General features: G+C 44.2%; 1 protein-coding gene across 1 annotated transcript in view; it reads left to right on the plus strand.

Moving 5' to 3' along the window:
- Positions 1–403: 403 nt before the first annotated feature.
- Positions 404–22573, plus strand: part of LOC147460431 (ubiquitin receptor RAD23b-like) — a 52620-nt gene continuing 30450 nt past the window's right edge. Inside the window, exons 1-8 of the mRNA XM_086507625.1 lie at positions 404–607; positions 2534–2698; positions 2855–2908; positions 2983–3074; positions 3182–3220; positions 3328–3502; positions 3822–4001; positions 4093–4155. Of these exons, the coding sequence (XP_086363751.1) occupies positions 542–607; positions 2534–2698; positions 2855–2908; positions 2983–3074; positions 3182–3220; positions 3328–3502; positions 3822–4001; positions 4093–4155 (834 nt within the window). The 5' untranslated portion in view covers positions 404–541. The remainder of the gene's footprint in view (positions 608–2533; positions 2699–2854; positions 2909–2982; positions 3075–3181; positions 3221–3327; positions 3503–3821; positions 4002–4092; positions 4156–22573) is intronic.

Below are 22573 nucleotides of genomic sequence, written 5' to 3' on the forward strand. Positions count from 1 at the left end.
CACGAGCACGTAACCGTGCTACGCATCGTCGGTGACTTGTTGTCTGTTGCGTGTCCATGCACGTGTGGTGCTGCCTTCGAATGTCGCTGTAGGAGGATGACACGGTAGTGGAGCCTTTTTAAAGCTGCCGACGCGACCTCCGACCGCCTTTCTCTCTCTCTCTTTCTTCGTGCAACTGTCTCTCTCTCTTAGTCTCTTGCTGTGTGGCCTGGTTGCCGAAGACACCTCCCGGACAAAGGAGGTGCTGAGGCGTGGCAGGGAAGGGGCCCGGAATCCCTCCCCCCATTATTGTAGTATAGATTGAACTTCAATATTTCTAGCCTCATGTCTACAACTGCAAGTAATAAACGACAGTTCTTTCATCTAACCTTAAGATATCTCTATCGAAGATTTTTCAAACGTGCTTGAAACTGCAATTTAATTTTATGCTGGAAGGGCAAACTAATGTAAAGCTGCCCTGTGCAAGTAGCTTCTGTTCTAGTTCACTCTGCGTGTCGTCGTCTTCTCTGTCAAATTCACCTGCTCGCTGCCACAACGCGCGATGAAGGTTTCTGTGAAGACTCTCAAGGGAAACCACTTCGACATAGATGTTTCCAGCACAGATACAGTAAGCTTTCCTTCCACTAGCCTATTGTGTAAGTAAGAGAGGGAGGCCTGCGCGCTCGCTCTCGCGCGCGCGCGATAGAGTCATTGGGTTGTACACCTCGGCACACAGACTTTTATGTTTGTCAATCCTATGGTCGATTGCAACCGTTTATATGCTAACAAAGTGGTTTTAAGCAGCACCGGCTTCCTGCTGTTGATCTATCGTCACACATGTATTTGTCAAGGATGCCATATCTTGTGGCCGAACCTTTAGTGTAGGCGCATGGTTCACACTTTAGGCTGCAAAACGCACGACATTTTAAAAAGGAAAAAAAAGACAACCTTTTCTGTTGGTGCCTAGGTAACCATATTGTACACAGTACACTATTATTCACCTCAATGGTGACGACGTTGCACAGAGGATTTTCATACTTTTGTAATTTTAATATGGGTGGCAAATGTTGAGACGTTTTTATGCTGCGATTTTGCACCTGGCAAATCTTGTCTTTGTTCATCACATATACATTATTCTTGTTACTTGTTATGTCAAGCAGAAAGAGAGTTTAATAATTTAATCTTGATCATCTTTCTCTACAATCCATCACTTTCGCCCTGAAGCACAGATTGTGCTCATATTGCTAACTTGATTTTGACTTTTACTTTATCCGAGTTTCTCTTTCATGGGCTATTGACTGCATGAAATTGTGAGAACTTAATGACACCTAATTTACGTGGAAGAAGCGTTTTTTGATCAGTCTATGGAAGTTAGAACTTTGGTTGTCAGTTAATTTTAAAGCCTCTTGGGTGTGTTGGCTTTAGACCTCAAGGACACTGCTGATGCATATAAGGTTTTCTTTCTCTATTGGGGTGTGTCTATTTCATTGTGTCGTATAATACATGCATCACAGGAAAAAGCATAACGTGGATGTATGTAATGTTCTCTAGATCACTGATCGATGATTACTGTTTTTTGTTGTCAACTTGCACATCGTTACTTGTTTTGAAAAATAGAAACCTATTAACAAGCCCATACAAAGAGGGTCAAAAGGTTTGGGCTTTTGGCTTGTCTAACTTGTTAGTTGTCAATAGCTCATCAATCAAATAGATCGTTCATCACTTAAATGGTATGTTTCTGTGGTATGTGAAAAGGATGCAAAAATAGCCTTGAACTTTACTATTATTTGAGGTGGGCACCACCCAAGACCAAAGCGCTGGAAACTAGCTTCACAAGGCAGGGCACAGCCACAAAGAAGTCCTCTCTTCCTAGATCTAGGAAAGAATACCAAGGCGATGACACTGAAAAGACAAACAGCATCATCCATTATGTGTTGCAAATTCTCTGATATCCCTATCACTAGAACGTGGTTCAGCTCATTCAAAATTCTGGAACAACTCCCAAAACATTTCAGAAAATGAAGCATGTTTTCAAAAGAAAAGGTATAAAATGTTTATGAATTGTGGGCGTTTGGATAAATATCATGAGCAATGTCTCATAAGGCGCATTAAGCTGTAGTCTGCAGTTGGTTTGTTTTGCTACTTGAAAATTGTAATTTGGTACTTGTTGACAGCAATGTAACGGTATGATTTATATCATGATTTTGAAAATAAGTCTTGTATCTTGTACTCTGAGGCCTCTACATTGTGGTACTTGAATTTATTTGAGATCGAGATACCTCAAAGGCTAAAAAAATTTCCATCTGCTAGACGCTTAGCCTCAGGGGGTCTGGAATTTCTGAAAGGTTGCAACTTTGAAACGTATTGCAGCTATGATCCACACTACAGGCATAAGTTCCAACAGTGGATCTAGATTTAGACTTTTAGCTTATCTCCCCCCCCCCCGGCCCCGGCTTCTCAAAAAAAATGTGCACGCATGCGCGCGCGTACACACACACACACGAGCTTCCATTTATATGATCATATGACGCATGCTGATTTTTTGTTAATGTAGGTGCTCATGGTCAAACAACGTATAGAAGACACTCAAGGAAAAGATACATTCCCTTGTTCTCAGCAAGTGCTCATTTACAAGGGTAAAGTTTTGAAAGATGACCACACTACAATGCAGGAGAACGATGTAGCTGAGAACAGCTTCTTAGTTGTGATGCTAACAAAGGTTGGCCATAATTTTTTCACGCTATAATTCTACTCTTTGTAGAATTTTTTTTCCCAAAGCACGGGCATGGTTAATATGCCTGTTTGTGCAGTATTGGCAATATTTGTTTTTATGGTAGTCCTAAAGTCTTTTCCTTATCTTGTTGTTTTTGTGCAGACCAAAGCATCATCGAACACACCTGCTTCAGTTCCCTCGGCCAGTGGTGCTCAGGTCAATATAGTCTATATGCCAAGAAGATTAGAAACAATCATGGTGATAAATGATGAAGATCTTTTGTTTTGTAGGCCACATCAACAACTGTGCCTCCTGCTCCAGCTCCAAGCCCAGCTGCACCTGCATCACCAGCAGCTGCCCCTGCTCCGCCTACTACAGTTCCGTAAGTCTCAAATCGGGGTAAAGGATGCCCCTCATCTCAGGAAAATTGTGAAGGTACCTGAGCTGTTGTAGTCGTATTTACGACTGACACTAGATATTGCATTACAGGCCTGTTCCTGCAGCTACCCCTACCACAGCTCCGACTCAGTAACATCTCTCTACAATTTTTTTAAGTTGTTACGGGTGGATTGTTTTTTCTTTTCAAGCATGGTACATATTTATATGCTGAGGTATTAAGCACTGTGTGTATTCAGGTCTGGAGATGTGTACGGGCAGGCTGCCTCCAATCTCGTTGCAGGTACGAATCTTGAGCAAACTGTCGATTGGATCATGGACATGGGTGGAGGGAGCTGGGATCGAGAGACAGTTACAAGAGCTTTACGGGCTGCATTTAACAATCCAGAACGAGCTGTGGAATATCTTTACAATGTACGTTCCTTTTGCATTCTACTATATTAATATGGCGTCTTGCGCACACAGCTGCTCTCAATTTTTTTAATGTATGAAGCACTTGGGCGTTTCTTTGGAAGAATTGTCTTTTTCTCGTAGGCATTTACGTTGTATTTAATTAATGATGATATGTGCTGTGGCAACCTGAAGTGAACTTTAAATTATCAACATTGAATGTTTCTCTTTGACCATAGGTCATTTCAGCCTTCAGGAGATGCCCTCTCCTCTCTTTCAAATCAGAGTATACTGAGTGCATGCAGGTTTAACAATGTTTTTTGTCTGTTCTTATTTGTTCCAGGGAATACCAAACACAGCCGAACCTGCAGCACCTGCAGCTGCTGTTCAGGCACCAGCACCAGCACCAGCACCAGCACCGGCACCGGCACCGGCACCGTCACCTGCTCAAGCTCCTGCAGCTGTAGCTCAGCCTCCTCCAACTGGTGGACCCAATGCAGCTCCGTTAGACCTTTTTCCTCAGGTTTTGAGGGTTTTCTTGTTCAATACTTTATTGTCTGTGATCCCTTTCACCTTCAACCACTTTGGTTGTCTTGTTTTGCTTATTTGCCCAGGGCATTCCTGGTGCTGGTGGGGCTGCTCCAGGAGCCTTGGATTTTCTGAGAAATAATCCACAGGTATACACTGCTTGGCCTACTTGTGGCCCCTCGGGCCTCCCCCCTTCCCCTCTTGTTTTTATTTTTGGATAGCATAGCTACTGACGGTGTTTTTGTGTTTTTTGATGATGAAGTTGCATTGTGTGCACTTTTTGAGGCAAAGTTTTATATTCTTTGTGCTGAACTACTTGTGCAAAGCTCCATGTGCTGCTATATTTTTTTGCATTAATGGGAATATATAGGGCCTTAACTCCTCCGTATAAGAGTGATATGTGCCGCTCGGCTAGCCTCAATCTCGAGCTGGGGTGATGTTACTTTTAGGTGGCCAAGCGCTACTAGGACACTGAAGGCATCTATACATTCATTTCCTAGGTCTTTGTAGAAAGCCATCCTCAGAGTGAACTGATCTTTGTAATATAGCATCTTGGGTAAGAGAGGCTGACTCCGTGTGGTCCATGTCTCCTGCATATAGTGCTTCCATGGGTCTTGTTGTAAGACTCTATTACTCTTAATTTAGGAGAGGTGAATTATAAACATGCGGTGCGTCCATTGGTGGCAGGTGCTCACTATTTGGTCCATATTGAGTGAACCAGTGTGTCAACCATGCATACCTTGTTCCCCTATGATATTCCGCTGCAACTTTTTAGATGCCTCAAAAGATTTATGTAAAAGTCGATATGGAGTCATCCCTCTTTCTTTGCAAATGAGGAGATGCACTTGGGATAAGCTGTCTCTCACTTGATCTGCAAGCCACAAGCTTCAGAGAGAATGAAAAACATAGAAATTATTGTACTTGCACACCCATGATCAACTTCGTTGCAATAAAAAAACACCTACTTCATCTCTTGCATCTTCTCAATGTGATCCCTCATGGACTTCAATTGCCAAGGGTCCAAAGTTGCAGCTGGGCCTCTAGGTGAGCTCTCTTCATAGGCGTCATCCAATCATAAACTTGCTTCAAGTGGTTCATGATAGCTCGAGCATTAGTCATACTCTGCACATGTCCAAGTGTCTGTCGCGTATTGTTGAGGAAGATATAAGACCGGGTCCTTGCATTATGCCAATCCCAAGTCTGTTGAAGCTCTGCAAGCGTCGTCTCCAACTCCTTGGAAGAAAGAGATCTGTCTGTAGGAGCCTTTGGCTGGTCAATGTTGTCATGCACTATCAAGATAAGGTAGTAGCTCTCCAATTATCAACCGTAGTAGCTCTCCAATTATCAACCGCACAAGAGTAAAAATTCAGCGTGCTGTCCGCCCAAAAAACACTGCAAAGGGTGCTGAAAACGGTGTTGTAATAGAGATTCATCTAGGTGTATTTTTTAGTCGTATAGCGGACATGCAGACTTTTCGTCCGAGTTACGACCAGTTGATATTGTGCTAATTCTTTCTATCTTTTGTAGTGGTATGCCCTATCAACTACCTCATTTTTGTGCTAATTTTTTCGATTTAATGCTTCTTTTAGTGCTAGGCTTCATTATGATGACCGAGTCAGCCCATGATCTCTGGAGTCATTATAGAAACTCAGTACGCTGAACTTTGTGTTGATGTATGCTCACGTGTGTGTGTGTTGTGTGTTGTGTTGGGGAGCATATGTTAGTACCTAGTTCTACACCCACTATTGGGCACTGACGATGTTAGTGGGGATGTCGTGGTATTTAGTCAATACTATGCATGATGGAGCTGATGGTTATATTGTCTTGTGGGTGACTACCATGGGTCTATACCTTGCACTTTCCTTCAAGGGTGAATCTGGGCTTATCCTGGATTCGTCTAGGTATATAGATTTTCAGCATGCTTGTACCTCACCGGTCGGTGCGGGAGCGTCGCAGAGTGTCAGAGGATACGGTTCTTGCACTTTCCCGTCGTCAAGGGGCTGAAAACAGAGAAAAACAACAAGTAATAAGTACCGAAAATGGTGCCGATTGGGTGTAGATACCTGGCCAAGGTGTAGATCTGCAAGGTAGTGTAGAAGACTCCGGGGTGTTCCTTGGCCACTCCCATAGGTGCACAAGATCGGCGTTTTGTGAAAAACGCCCTAAATCACCAAAAACGCCAGCAAAACACGGAAAAACGCAGCAAGATCTGCAAAACGCAGATTTATCCGAAAACACTAGGGTTTGCAAAAATTCCAGCAGATTTCATGCCGGTTTAGGTGCGATTTTGTTGCAGGAGGGAAGCGCTAGGAAGAGGGATGCAGATTAAGGCTACAGATGCAAAAATGCTGGCTGTTCTTGCAAAAAAACGTCAGGGCTGAAAAACGCTGATCAGCGTTTTTGAGATCCGCTGCGATGGGAACCGGCAGAAGTGCTAGCGCTAGCCTCATGAGGAGAGATAGATGCAGATTCTCCATTGGCGATTGATACCATGTGAGTGTGAGCAACGGAAAGAGTGTGAGCCACGCACATCGAAAATGCTGGACGGAGAGAGAGTGAAAACACAAGTGCTCTGCAAATGATACTTTCAATACACAATCTGTATGACTACAAGACCCTAAGCATTCTATTTATAGAATCTTAGGTTGAGGTAGGGCAAAAATGTGTAATTGGTGCAAAAAACATAAAAGCCCAAAAATGGCTAAAAATGTGTGCACCTAACCAGGCTCAGAAAATGACCGACCGGACACATGCTAAAAGTGTCCGCCCATGCAATCTACATAATGTGCGATGGGTGGCAAACCCGGGACAACCACTAGCCGTACAAAATGGCGAAGCAACGGTGGTGTAACTCTAACATCACGTTGTACGGAATTTCGTGATTTGCGTTGACATGCTGACATGGTATGTTGTATGATTTTTGCAAATTGCATCGTTGGCAGATTTTGATGGTTTTGTGCGAGTTTTTGAGAGCAGATGCTTTCGGGATCAAGTGCTTTTGGATTTGATGCTTTTGGGGCTCTGCTTTTGCCTTTGTCACAAAGTGATAACGTGGCATGCCCAACTTGTAGAGAAATGGCTGAGTGGACAAGAGAAACTGAGCCAACCATGTCACAATTTTTTTTCCCGAGAACCATGTCACAATCTTGGGCACCCCAAGTCGAGAATCCGGCACGACACACGAGAAAACCACTTAAACTACTTCTTAACTTTAAAACTCAATTCAATTTGGTCGACACTGCCCGGCGTTGTTCCATGCCTAGAGAGATTGGCCCCAAACACTGGCGCCCCTTTCGGTATTTCTTTTATATTAATGCTTGAGCAAAGTACAACTCCTGAGGGAACCTTTGCTCTCAGACTCTACGTCCAAATGCTTTGCAGAGTGAGGTCCCAAAAGGTTTACTTATTCTTGTAAGCGATGCCTCAAAAGCAGAGCCCCAAAAGCAGTAAACTCAAAAGCAAATTATCCCAAAAGCAACTTGGTCCAAAAATTGCCAGAAAACAATCAGCTCAATTTGCAAAAATTCGTACAGACTACCACATCAGCACCTGCCACAGCGCAAATCCAAGAAATGCATACTGTCTGTCCACGTCAGGAGTCAACGCAAAATTCCATTTTGCTTCTTCGTGGCATCTGTCAACGTGAATTCGGGCCTGTCTATCCGTACAGTTTTCTGTCACGTTATGAGCTCTGTTCGCGGGTGGTCATGCCACGTCATCATTTTGTGACAAACCAATTGAAGGAATTTATGGAGCATCGATTGTGGGGCCTAAAACCCTAAAAGACAGAACCTTGAACTTTGAAAGGAGATTTTTATTAATCGCACTGGCATGGTGACGTGGGAGGCTGTACAGATTTAGGTAAATTGTGGTGTTGATACGTTTTGCGCTGCTAACAGTTCTGGGCAGCTTTTGCGTGAGATTTTGGAGTAGATGCTTTTGGGGCTCTTCTTTCAGGGATGCCTTGTTCTATATATAAGGAGCCCAGGGCCTCACTCTGCCGAGCATGTGGACGTAGAGGGTGAGAGCAAAGGATCCCAGAGAGTTATATTGTTGCAAGTAAAATAATAAAGAAATACGGTAAGGGGTGCCAGTCTTTGGGGCGAGTGCATCTGGGTGCGGAACTCCGCCGTGCTGTGTCGGTTCTCTCTCTCTCTCTCTCTCTCTCACTCTCTGAAAGTTCAATGATTTTGCAGTTTATGTTCATGTGTTGCTATTGATTTCTCGCTTGGAGTGTCCAAGCCTGTAACAGTGGTATTAGGGCTCAGAAAGATTCTTCTTCTATGGAGAATCTACCCGTAGAATCTGATCCCTTCTGTAGCGGACAGATTCTGGAGGAGAATCTGACGAAGCAGTCAAGAGAATTTTGTTTGTTAAAGAATCTCTGTGTCCCTGCCCCGGACTTATTAGCCACTTAGTCCATTGCGCATCGGACGCACTCTCATCTTCATCGCTCTGTCTTAAGAGGCATAAGCCGATGAACCCAAGACTACACATGGTTCTTGTGGAGAATCTGACAGCGATAACATCTCAAACCGGGAAGGCAAAGAAAAGTTGAAATCTGGCGCGGGAACTGAAGAAAAGTATGAAGAATTGGGCAAATTTTTGGCGGGGAAGTTTGCCAAAATGAAGTACAAACGTCGACTACAAGTCGACACGTGTGGGAAATGTGGACGTAGAGGGTGAGAGCAAAGGATCCCAGAGAGTTATACTGTTGCAAGTAAAATAATAAAGAAATACGGTAAGGGGTGCCAGTTTTTGGGGCGAGTGCATCTGGGTGCGGAACTCCGCCGTGCTGTGTCGGTTCTCTCTCTCTCTCTCTCTGAAAGTTCAATGATTTTGCAGTTTATGTTTGTGTTGCTATTGATTTCTCGCTTGGAGTGTCCAAGCCTGTAACAGTGGTATCAGGGCTCAGAAAGATTCTTCTTCTACGGAGAATCTACCCGTAGAATCTGATCCCTTCTGTAGCGGACAGATTCTGGAGGAGAATCTGACGAAGCAGTCAAGAGAATTTTGTTTGTTAAAGAATCTCTGTGTCCCTGCCCCGGACTTATTAGCCACTTAGTCCATTGCGCATCGGACGCACTCTCATCTTCATCGCTCTGTCTTAAGAGGCATAAGCCGATGAACCCAAGACTACACATGGTTCTTGCGGAGAATCTGACAGAGATAACATCTCAAACCGGGAAGGCAAAGAAAAGTTGAAATCTGGCGCGGGAACTGAAGAAAAGTATGAAGAATTGGGCAAATTTTTGGCGAGGAAGTTTGCCAAAATGAAGTACAAACGTCGACTACAAGTCGACACGTGTGGGAAATGTGGACGTAGAGGGTGAGAGCAAAGGATCCCAGAGAGTTATACTGTTGCAAGTAAAATAATAAAGAAATACGGTAAGGGGTGCCAGTTTTTGGGGCGAGTGCATCTGGGTGTGGAACTCCGCCGTGCTGTGTCGGTTCTCTCTCTCTCTCTCTCTCTCTCTCTCTCTGAAAGTTCAATGATTTTGCAGTTTATGTTTGTGTTGCTATTGATTTCTCGCTTGGAGTGTCCAAGCCTGTAACAATGGTATTAGGGCTCAGAAAGATTCTTCTTCTACGGAGAATCTACCCGTAGAATCTGATCCCTTCTGTAGCGGACAGATTCTGGAGGAGAATCTGACGAAGCAGTCAAGAGAATTTTGTTTGTTAAAGAATCTCTGTGTCCCTGCCCCGGACTTATTAGCCACTTAGTCCATTGCGCATCGGACGCACTCTCATCTTCATCGCTCTGTCTTAAGAGGCATAAGCCGATGAACCCAAGACTACACATGGTTCTTGTGGAGAATCTGACAGAGATAACATCTCAAACCGGGAAGGCAAAGAAAAGTTGAAATCTGGCGCGGGAACTGAAGAAAAGTATGAAGAATTGGGCAAATTTTTGGCGGGGAAGTTTGCCAAAATGAAGTACAAACGTCGACTACAAGTCGACACGTGTGGGAAAAGAGTGATCAAGTCTCTCAAGTCTGGAAGAAAGCTGAGAGACAATCGGAGTGCAGAGAAGTGGAAACTGTCTCGAAAAGAAGATGAACCAGATAATGAAAGGCTTGAAGCACTCTTGGAAGAAGAGGAAATCGGTCGATTTTTCCAGTTATTTGAATCGGAAGTCAACTTTTGAGGTGGTAAGCAGATCCAAGGAGCGTGCTCGTTTCGAGGATGACTCAGATTTTTTCTCGTATTCAGAGAGTTCCGGCAGTTCGTTGTCCTCTAGTTCTAGTGAGGATGAAAAAAAGGCGAAAGAAGTCGAGAAAAAACAAGAAAAGCAAATTTGTGAAAAAGTCTAGGTGTAATTGACTTGGGCACCCTAAGCCGAGAATTTGATACAACACTCATGAGAGAAATTGAAAACAACTTAACAAACTTGAACAAAATTGAGAGAGATGACACGACACGACAAAGTTCGGCACCGGATTGCCCCAAAGATTGGCACCCCTTTTGGCTTTCTTTATTATTGATGCTTAGCAAAGTACAATGTTCTAGGGTCCTCAACTCTGCCAAGCTCTCACAGCTTCACATATGGCCAGAGTGAGGCCTTGGCAATTAATTTATAGGCCCATGGCCTGCTAAAAGCAGTTACATGAAAAATTGCAGGTTTAAAAGCATCTTGGGCCCAAAAGATGGTGCTAGCAGCAACGAGCGCACATCACGGAAATCCATATGATGCCACGTCAACAGATAGCACGAATCGCAGGGGTTCCGTACAATGCTACCATGTTAGCAATTGACGCAATTTTTGAGTTCGTGTCGTCTGGGCCCAACGGACAGGACCTTGTAAGTTGAAACAACTTATAAAATTAAATCTTTCATTTTTGGCTTCTCTGAATTGGTTCTGCAAGTTATTATGACTTTATCTCAATGCCTCCCTCTGTCTGAAGTGCCTCAAGTTGGCCATGCCATGCCGTCACTTTGTGACATACCCCCTTCTTGAAAGAACTGTAATCGCCCTTGATTATGCCTGCAAAACAATATAAGCCAGAAACTAGTCTAGTAGATAAGTACTGACGCACTAGACAATACATATGAAGCACTTGCACAAAGACGACAGTCACTAAACATTCGAATCACATTCACTTCACTATCCCTGTCAAGATCTTGGATGAGAATCATGATCTATTGTAACGTATTTAGCAATCACATCTAGATCTCACCGATCTCTCGTGGATGTCTTGATTGAGTGAATCTGATTACTATCATATCCACATCACCTCTCCAGTGAACAAGACCGAAATGCTGCAGTCATTTCGTCTTTCAAACATGCATTGAAACAATGCACACATGAGAGAGCACATATAACAGATTCATTTGAGGAATTTCCATTTCGGAGTACTCCTTTCATAAAATCATACAGCAGAATACTGTTAGCCTATTAGTATCTTTGAAATCACAAAGGAAGTCAGTGACTTTAGGTAATCTATGACAAAGGAGCGGACTAACTCTTCTCGTGTAGTATCATTGGGAACTCTTGGAATAATCGAAGCTAGAGTAAAAGCCTCTAGGTAAAGTTCCAAAATTTGAGGAGTATCTCTAGGTCCTCCTCCATCCACTTCGCATCCAATGCCGGATAGTTCTTGAACTTAACTAAGAACCGTCGTATCACTTTACTTGTCACTCTCCTTTCCTTGTGAGCCAGTATCGGTTGTAAAACGAGAATCTCCTCGGTCTCTTCCACTTCAGGTTGCTCCTCAGGCTCCTTGTCCACTAGCACCTCTCCTTTGAAAGGTTTCAACAGACTCACATGAATGCATTGTGAATCCTCTAAGTATCTGGTAACTTCAATCTGAAGGATACATCATTGATCTTTTCTTGAATCTGGAAAGGGCCATAGTATCGCATACATAGCTTTGGAAAAAGCCGCTCCTTACCCTTCGTTTCCGTAGGGGTGTCCAAGCATGTGACAGTGGTATCAGAGCATCAGGCATGTGCTTTTCTCAAAGCATACCGGTCCTATCAAACAGCAAATGTCACAAGACGGGCACCACGTGCCAATAGAAAAGAATAGACTGAAGAGACTTTTAGCACTTCAATAACAATCGAACTGAAAGAGAGAGACGACACGCGACATAGTGGCGAAATTCCACCCCAGAGAGTATTGGCCCCAAACCTTGGCGCCCCTTTTGGTATTTCTTTATATTGCATCAACACAGTACAAGCCGGTACTCCAGACTCTGCACCTTCTCCAGGAAGCTTGCCAAAGAATGAGCCCATGGCATGATATTTAAAGGGCCTCAGTCCAAAAGAAGTTTACATGGAAAGCCTTTAAACTTAAAAGTATCTGGTAAAAAAGCAATACCCAAAATCTGCCAGCGCGTTTTGCGGAAGTCCGTACAATTGCCACGTCAGCACTGTCAGTGCATTTTGCGGAAATCTGCCATGTCAGCCATTGTTAGCGTGTCTTGCGGAAATCTATCACGTCAGCATTGCTAGCAGAAATTCAAGGCTTTCCGTACAGCTGCCATGTCAGCAGTTTTTGTGCACGTCCTTGTTGTGTATGGGTCGTGCTTTCTTTTCTTTTATGTCCCCTGGGCCCCATCGGATGGGGTCCCCATAAGTTGGTAGGACGACTTCTTTTGCTGCTGCTTGTCTTCTTAGGGTTTAGGCCCCTTGGTCGGGATCTGAAGGTTGGCTCCGTTCTTCAGTGGCTTGACACGTCATCAGTTTGTGAGAGCAGACATGGCACTTGGGCACTTTGGAAATTGTTATTGAAGAATCTGTGTCCCGACCCCGGACTTATTAGCCACTCCACCCTTACTTCATCGCACATCGGGTGCGCTCCCGTCTTCATCGCTCTGTCTTACTCGGCATAAGCCATAAAGAATCCCAGATTACACATGGATTCTCGTGGAGAATTTGACAGAGATAACTCCTCTTAGCGGAAAGTCAAAGAAAAGTTGAAACCCGACACGAGAATTGAAGAAAAGAATGAAGATTTGGGCAAATTTTTACGACGGAGATGTTTGCCAGAGCAAAGTACAAGCGTCAACTGCAGGTTGACACGTGTGAAAAGATTGATCAAGTACCCCAGATACCCGAGATTTGCGAAACACGTGAAGGATTACCCGATTGATGAGATTTACTCGAGATTGTGTGAGGCCATTGAGTCTCCTCTCAAGACGGGGTGGAAAGTTGAAAGGACAGACGAGTGCAGAAAAGATGAAGCTTTACTTGCAGGAAGAGCTAAAACAAAACTATTGACTAGAAGTTGAACCAGATATTGAAATGGACCCTGAAAGGGATATTGATGTACTTACAATCTGGCTGTTTGTGACGGATAACCAGAAATAGGAGCGAGAAACTCGCATCTATATGGATTGGGAAGCATGGAGCTGGACATCCACTCTTTTGCAATGAGGTGAGCCATCTCCTTACCTGTTTTGCAGGTGAAATCGAGGATAAGATGGTGAGTGGTCCTCTGTACAGAACTCGGATTTTGCGCTGGTTGTTGATGACGTGGTAGCTTGTACGGATTTTCGCAAATTGCGATGATGCTTTTTGGCAACTTTTGGGAACCAGTTGCTTTTGGAACACTTTGCTTTTGAGTTTAGAAGCTTTTGGTGCTCTGCTTTTTGGGCATTCTTGTATCGATAAATAGACCCAAGGGGCCTTCCTCTTGAGAGCATCTGGACGTAGAGTCTGAGAGCAAAGGACCCCTCGGGTGTTGTACTTTGCTCAAGCATTAATACAAAAAAGAAATATCGAAAGGGGTGCCAGGTTTTGGGCCAATACATTTGGGCACGAACTACGCCGGGGCATGTCGACTCAATTTTAAAGTGTGATAAAGTTGTAAAGTATTTTAAGTGATTCTCTCGTGTGTCGTGTCCGATTCCCGACTTGGGGTGCCCAAGCTTGTGACACTCTCGAGAAAATCATATCGATTGGCTTTGTCTCTTTGTAGAAAACATTTGCTCTCTGTGTCACAAACTGGTACGTGTCAAAGCCACCCGGACACACACGCATGTAGACGTTCCAGCCAGTACGGACGCTCGGAAAATGCACTGACAGGTTGACGTGGCTGTACGGATTTCCGTGATACATGTTGATTGTGCTGACGTGGCTTCATCGTACGGACTTCTCGCTTTTTGCGTTGAGAGGCTGACATGGCAGTTGTACGGCAATCCCGCGTTTTGCACTTGCTGGTTTTTACTAGCAGATTTTAATCAGTTGCTTTTGGAGATTATTGCTTGGGGCTCTTCTTTTAGCATCCCTTGTAAACTCTTTATAAGAGGCCTTACGGGCTCACTCTACAGAGCATCTGGACGCAAAGTCTGAGAGCGAGTACCCACGACTCAGTTGTTCTTTGCTCAAAGATTAATATAAAAATAAATACCGAAAGGGGCGCCAATCCTTGGGGCCAATATCTCTTGGCACAAAACTACACCGGGCTGTGTCGACTCTTGTGATCTGTGAAAAAGTTTGAAGTGAATCTTTGCTATGTCGCGGTAGAATCTTGACTTGGGATATGTCACAGTGGTATCAGAGCACGACCGATTTCTCTTCTATTGGGAAATCCGATCCCTTATTTCGTGACACTTATTGATTCCGGAAAGAATTAGTCGACTTCTGCTGCATCCGCTGAGGCGGGAGGACACCACGTAGAAGATTTAAACGAATTAACAGAAGAAGAGTACGGGCCACCTCGGCCTACTCAGTATGAAGTTCTATGAACTTCAAGAGATGCAGCGTTGAGAGCAGGTTGACGAGTGCATAAAGTAGATGATTCAATTTGCAAAAGACCCTCGGTTTGCAAAATTTCTGTCTCAGCAATCCATCATTGAAGTGCACACTCAGTGGCAAAAAGCCACTAAACCACCAACCAAACCGGCACTCAAGAAACCTCCTTCTTCGAGGATGTTTACAGAACAAGAACTTCAAGAGGTGGTTCAAACTCAGATCTTGGACACGAAGAATCAATCCAAAAAGCAATTGAAAAAGCACAAGAAGGGGAGTGACTACCCTTGTTATTTGGGCCATAAATCCTCTTTTGCATCTGCAATAAAGCAGAAGAAGCGTACGCTTTGAAGGACTGTCCAATTCTTCTTCTTCCTCTTCTTCTGACAGTCCTTCTAGCTCTTTCGACTCGAGCGAGGATGATAGAAACAACAAAAAGCAAAGCAAAAAACAAAGCTTCAAAAAGAGCAAGAAACAGGCAAAGAAACCAAGATTCCGACCAGTTTTTGATAGCTCTAACGGAGGAGTCATCATCTGACAGTTCGGACTTCGATGACCATATGTTTTATGCAAAGAAGAATAACTTTTACAAAGCCAACCAATATGACTTCCTCTAGGACAAGAGCAAGACACACAAAATTTTAAAGGTGGACAATCAATAAAAGTTGAATCATTTTCTGGATTCCAAGGTGCTCCGAGGGCTTTGGCCTTCATCCAGCAGTTTGACATAGCCTTCTCTGGAGGGCACTATTCAGAGCACTTTAAGATTAGGAGGGCCGCATCTTTTCTAAAAGGAAATGCTTGAACGTGGTGGTCAATGGACCCTTCTTATGAGGAAAGAAGCTCCAATTAAGTGGTCGAAATTCAAAAGGCTCTTTATTTCTTCTTAGCTGACCCGGGAGTACGAACGGGATATAAGAACCGCTTGGAACCATCTTCGGATGACCAAGGGAGATTCTTTGGACACTTATTGCGAGAGGTTTTGAGACTCTTTTCTACCAACCTCTTCAATTAAGAAGGTCACCTTTAAGGAAGAGAGTGAGCGATTTTGCTGCGGTCTCCCTACAGAGATCCGAGATTATTGCCTTGACTAAAAGTCGAATTCTATCCAAGAATTAATGGGTCATGCGAAACGGGGTTTCTCGATACATTCGCGGAATTTGACTTACCCCATTGATGAGATCTTAAGTCAGAGGACCAGACAAACCTCCAACAATGAAAATAGAAAGAAAAGGAGTTCTAAAGAAAAGAAGAATACACGATCTCGACTGACTCTTCGAGAAAGGGCTAGGGGAGGTGTTTTGGTTGCGGGGGAAAAGGGCACATCTCCGCAAAGTGTTCCAAAAAAGGCACATTAAGGACAGACTGAAGACAGGCCAGAGAGTTCTAAGCAGCAGAGGAACGCGATAGAAAAGGCAAGATGAAAGTAGGATTGTTACCATATTGCATGGGTATTGACCCAAGCCATATAAATGAAAGTACAGAACTTTGCCGAGCTTGGGGCAAAGTGAAAGATCAGAAAGCCCTTTTCTTTTTCTGGTCATAGAGATGCTTCGAAGGCTTTGGCCTTCATATAGCAGTTTGACATAGCTTTCTCCGGAGGGCGTTACTCAGAGCACTCCAAAATTCAGAGGGCTACCTCTTATTTCAAGGGAAATGCTCGAACTTGGTGGTCCACGCTTCTATTGAACAAGACAGCGCCAGTTAAATGGCTGAAATTTCAAAGGCTTTTTATTTCTTCTTGGCTGACTCAAGAGTACAAACACGACATATGAACTGCTTGGAACCATCTTTGGATGACCAAGAAGGATACTTTGGATGCATATTGCTAGAGACTTTGGAGCTCTTTTCTACCAGCCTCTTCATTTAAGAAGATCTCGTTCAAAGAACAAATTGAGCGGTTTACCTTGGGACTTCCTACAGAGATCCGAGATTACTGCTTACAGCTAAAATCAGATTCCATTCAGGCACTGATGAGTCATGCGGACCGGGGTTTTGCCATTTATTTAGGCAGTTTGACCTACCCCATAGATGAAATCATGACGCAAAGGACTGAACAGACTTCGAACAATGAAAGTAGAAAGAGGAAGAGCAACCCAGAAAAGAAAGAAAAGGATGCACAACCCAAACTCACTCCTTGAGAGAGCTCTCTACATCAAAGAGGGGAAGTGCTTGGGATGTGGGGAAACTGGGTGAAACCGGCCCGTAGGGCGGTAGGCGTTGGCTTTCACCCAAAATTCTTTACTTTATACACACACACAGAGCACTTTGCAAAGAGAACCTGCGACGGGAGTTAACACTTAAACACACACACGGCTCAGAAGCTAGAATGCTCCGAGCAGACGCCGACAACCTGTAGGCCCCAAAATTGGCGCCCCTTTCGGTATTTCTTTATTCTTTAGGAGGGTAAATTACAAGGTAAGGTCCTGGGAATCCTTCACGTGTATCCACCTAGATACCATTTGATTTGGCCAAATTTCGGCAGCATAACAGCCCCAAAACTTGCACGAAACCAATTCCCCTGTTGGAACTCGCTTGCACTGGCGTATACCCTCTGATTCCTGTCCAAAAACAGTAAATTCAGCACGCTGTATTTACTGGTTTTTGCCCTGTTTTCAGCCCCAAACAGTCCCCTAACTGTCCTCTGCCAGTGGGGCACGATTCCCAATGGTCTTGGCGTCCGTACGGCTGAAAAACAGTGAATTTACAGCGCATACACAGCGCTGATTTTGCACCTGAACGGTGAGGTTATGACCCTCACCACTGCCTGCTTTGGAGCAGCAGTTAGCTACCCCTGTTCCTGCTCAAGGAGGCTCTTGCCTCAGCACAAAAGCATGAACCCACACAACTGTACATCAATCAAATGAGTAGCCCTCTTGTGGGGCATCACATAACTGCACGTAGGGGAGAGAGAGAGCAGTGTGTAGTGTGCAGGGCATCACTCCTAGCACCACACTGTACATGAGAGGGAAAGGAAGCACTCCATAGCTCTTAACCTGTGACAAAAGCTGAAATGAGGCCTCTCCCAGCATAAAAATCAGCGCCCATTTTTCTGCAAGAGGAAAGTTCACGAAAATGTGACACTTGGCGCATTTTCAAGCATTTTCCCGTTTCGGGTTCGCCGCTTAAAAATATCCCAACCGACGCGTCAGTTGACTTCGCGGCAGAGTTATAAAATGTTCCCCTAGTCATACCGGAGGTAATGACGCAAACACATTTCACGGCCCAAAATAGCAGTTCCCTAAATGTTAGGAGATGCTTTCGTTGGGCTCCCACTAGTCTTCTGACCCTCTATCCTCATTGGGACCGCATCCAAAAGTGCAATGTGGCCCAATTGTCGGATACTTTTTGTTGGTAGTCCCACCTTGACTTTACGCCTTAATTGAGTTCACTTCCTAGTATCCACCAACTTGCTAAGTGCGACGGGGGAACCTATATGATCTTGCATTTGAGCCTAGACATCCTCTTACCATACGAATTCCAGTGCCGATCACTTCCCGTCTGCGGGTGAATCTACCGTTCACATTGGCCATACAATGTCCGACCGTTTGCTACTTCAAAAAGAGGGTCTTAAACAAATAAAATAAACCCCATTGGAAAGAAACCAACAACCAAGGTTAGCAGTTGCCACATCTCTGTGACATGGTTAATAACTGCCACGTCCTCGTGACACTGGGCATATCTCCGCGAAGTGCCTGAAAAAGGCACGGAAAGAACAGATTAGCAAGGATGAAGACAAGCCAGAGGGTTCGAAAGCATCTGAGGAATGTGGACGGAAAGGCAAGATGAAAACAGGATTGGTTCTAGATTGCATGGGTACTGACCAAAGCACGATGGACGAGAGTACAAAACTTTGCCGAGCATGGGACAGAGTGAAAGACCAAGAAGCCCTAATCTTCTTTGATTGAGGCGCCAAGGCTAATTTCATTTCACCTGAATTGGCGGCGCGGCTCAAGATCACACCCGATGAGATGGGACCCCTAGCAGAGGCAGTTCTAGCGGCACCCGACAAGGATGTAGCCATTACAATTGTCATTGGCAAACTTCGGTTGCATTGTCAGGGGTATTTGGGGCATGAGGACTTCTACATAATGCCCTTGGAAGGTTGTGATGTCCTCTTGGGAATTCCCTGGTACCACAAGAACGTCGTGGTCGACTATCAGGCGAGAAAAGTGACTTTGACTTCAGAGAAGGGCATAACCATTGTACTCGATGTAAAACTCAAGGGCAAGTCTCTCCCTATTTGTATCGGCCTCGACTGTTTCAAAATTAATGAAATCCAGTCTGTTTGTTTAGTCGATCTTTTTGAGAGAGTTGAATAATGAAAATACGACAAATATGTCTCCACACTCATGCCGATTGCTTTTCAAAGGGCCTGCCAGGCGAGTTACCTCCAGCTACTATTGATTTGATACCTGGAAGCACACCACCGAACCGGCCACCTTATCGAGTGAGCCGAGCCGAGAATGAAGAGATTATGAACCAAGTGAAAGACCTCTTGGAAAAGGGTCTTGTCCAGCCTAGTACTTCACCGTACTGCTCTCGAGTGTTGGTGGTTTTGAAGAAAGACGGATCTTGGAGAATGTGCATCAATTATAGAGCTCTCAACAAAAGCACCATCAAGAACAGATTTCCTATTCCTAGGATCGATGATATTCTTGACCGACTTTAGGGATCCTTGTGTTTTAGCAGGATCAATTTGAAGAGTGGATATCATGAGATCCGAATCCCGCCGGGAGATGTCTACAAGACAGCTTTTTAGACGACTTTTCGGTTATTTGAGTTTTTGGTGATGCCTTTTGGCCTAACCAATGCTCCTGCGACATTTAACCGGATGATGGACAAGATTTTTTGAGAGTACAGACTATTTGTTGGCACTTTCTTTGACGACAACATTGTTTTCTCCGCGCATGAGACAAAACATAGATAACATGTGCTACAGGTCTTTCAAGCATTACGAGATCACAAGTTGGTGATTAATGCAAAGAAAAGTGAATTTTTCCTACCAGAGATACACTTTTTGCGACACATTGTGTCAGCAACAGGAGTGCAGATGGACCCGGTCAAGATAGAGACTATCCGTGATTGGCTCGATTTCAAGAATGTCCATGAAGTTAGAAGCTTCTTGGGCTTGTGTTCGTACTACATGCGGTTCATTAGAAAGTTTGCAGAGGTTCCTTCTCTTTGCATATCTTGACATAGAGAGGAGTCCCTTTCTTGTGGGGACTCACAGAGGTGACTGCCTTTCAGACATTGAAAGAGAAATTGACCACAGGACTAGTTCTTACTTTGGCGGACTTGCAGAAGTCATTTGAAGTATATTGTGATTCTTGTGGTCGTAGTCTGGCTACGGTCTTAATGCAAGAAGGCCATGTCATTGCCTACTAGAGCTGATTGTTCTCAAGGCCGGAATTGACAGCACAGATCTATGAGAAAGTGCTTTTGGCGGTTATCCATGCTCTTACTCAGTGGCGACATTACCTATTCTGAGCGGATTTTACTGTCTTCACAGATCATCAGAGTTTACGCTACTTCTTGTCACAGAAGCAGCTATCGAAAAAGCAGATGCGGTGGGCGAGCATCTTGTCAGAGTTTCACTTCCAGATTGTCCATGTGCAGGGAGATAAGAATTTGGTGGCGGATGCTTTGTCCCAAAAGCCGTTGGTTCTGGCTATTTCTGCGATACATCATAGGAGCTTTGAGGATATGGTCGATCAGTACGCCACATATACAGATTTTGTAGATATTTTTACTCGGATACGGAATGGGAGCCAGTAGTGGGATATTTTATTCGGGATGGCTACTTGATGAGGAAAACCATGTTGTGCGTTACACTGTCGTTGAGGGAAAAGTTATGACCGAATGCCACTGTCCACCTTTTATGGGTCACTGTGGCATTGCTACCACCTTGAAAGGGTTTTTCCGAGACTCAAGAAGGATTTGGATGATTTTGTACGCATTTGCTTGGTATGCCAGAAAGTCAAGGTCACAAACATAAAGCACAGGGATTGTTACAGCCTTCATCCATATCCATCCGCCCTTGGGAAAGTATTGCAATTGATTTCATTTTTGATCTCTGGAGAACACAGAGTGGTCACGATGGTATCTGGATTGTTATTGACAAATTTAACAAGCAAGTTCATTTCATTCCAGTGAAGAAAACAGTCAAGCCGGATCACTCTTCAGATTACATGGCATGCCTGAGACGATTGTCTCCGATAGGGACCCCAACTGGATTCACGAGTGTGTTTTGGAAGGCTATTTGGGAGAACATTGGCACGCGGTTGCAGTTCTCTTCATCGTTTCACCCGCAAACTTACGGGCAATCAGGGATTGCTAATTCAGTGGTACTAGATTTATTGAAGTCTTTCATCTCGGATCAGAAGACTCAATGGGAAAAGTATTTACCTTTGGTGGAATTTTCCTACAATAACCCGATACACTCTCCGATCGGGAAGGCGCCATTTGAGATTGTTGAAGGTGCTACGAGGTTATTGATATTGATACATAAAGATTATTGAAGATTATTGATATTGGCACATAAAAACAGAAAGATTAAGGGTAAAGTGATTAGGCAGTTCTTGGTTAAATTCAAGAACAATCCTGCATTGGATGCGATGTGGATGGAGGAGGAGGACCTAGCAGATACTCCTCAGATAGTTAACCTTTACCTTGAAGCATTTGGATGAGCATAGTCGATACTAAATGGAACCCTGAACTCAGCTTGGATGGAATCTGGTGCAGCGGGTATGCACAAGAGGGGAGTTGCTCCGCTCCTTTGTCAACAGATTGCCTCGATTTTTGATATTAAAGTCATTGATGTTTCTCCGAGTTTCAGGGATACTGTGAGTTGACAGTATTGTGCTGTATGACTTTATGAACTGGAATTCCCGATAATATGATACTTCTTTGTTCTTGACTCGTTTAAGTGCAGGAACTAATAAACAAAATGATTGCAGCGTTTTGGTTTGAATGATCTCGATAGACATGGTTGAAATAAGGATTAGCTAATCGGGCATCTATGAGGTCCTGAGTGGATCTAGATGCGATTGCTAAATACGTTGTCGATAATTCGTGGTCTGAGATTTGAATGAATTTGTGAATGTGATTTGTCATGTGATGTCTTGTGATGTCGTGTGATGTGACTGTCGATTGGCACATGTGCTAGATGTGTTTTTCCTAGTGCGTCGGTGCTAACAGTCAGTGTCTACTAAGACATTTTATGGCCTCTGTCTTTTTTGCATGCGTAATTGAGGGCGATTACAATGCTTTGAAGAGGGGGGTATGTCACAAACTGGTGACGTGGCTGCCCAGTACACACACACCTTCCCTTTGGCATGGAACATGCCGGTGAAAGGCTACAAATGACACGTGGTTGAAAACCCGAAATTCCCGCAATCTGCTGACATGGCAGGTCTGTACAGTAGCCTTCGCAATTCGCGGCGCAAATCATGGCAATCTGTACGGAAGGTGCTTTAGCGTTGGCTGCTTTTCTCTACGCAAATAATCTCCGCAATGATATGGGCTAAAAAGCTTTTGAGAGTTTGCTTTATTTCCTAAGCAAGGACCTGTCAGAGGCTTGCTTTATTGCAAGGCTTTTGATTTTCAATTTTTTGGGGCTCTGCTTTTGGCATCCCTTGTAAAATCTTTATAAGTGAAATTGGGCTCCCACTTCTCGGAGCATCTGGATGCAGAGTCTGAGAGTGAGACCCAACCACTACGTGTACTTTGTGCAATAGATTAATATAAAAGAGAAATACCGAAAGGGGCACCTATCTTTGGGGCCGATATCTCTAGGCAGGGGACTCCGCCGGGCCGTGTCGAATCAATTGTGAACTGTGAACTGTTTTGAAGTGAATTCTTGTTGTGTCG

This window comes from Adiantum capillus-veneris, chromosome 3 (assembly GCF_014529385.1).
Source record: "Adiantum capillus-veneris isolate H3 chromosome 3, ASM1452938v2, whole genome shotgun sequence".
Lineage (NCBI taxonomy): Eukaryota > Viridiplantae > Streptophyta > Polypodiopsida > Polypodiales > Pteridaceae > Adiantum > Adiantum capillus-veneris.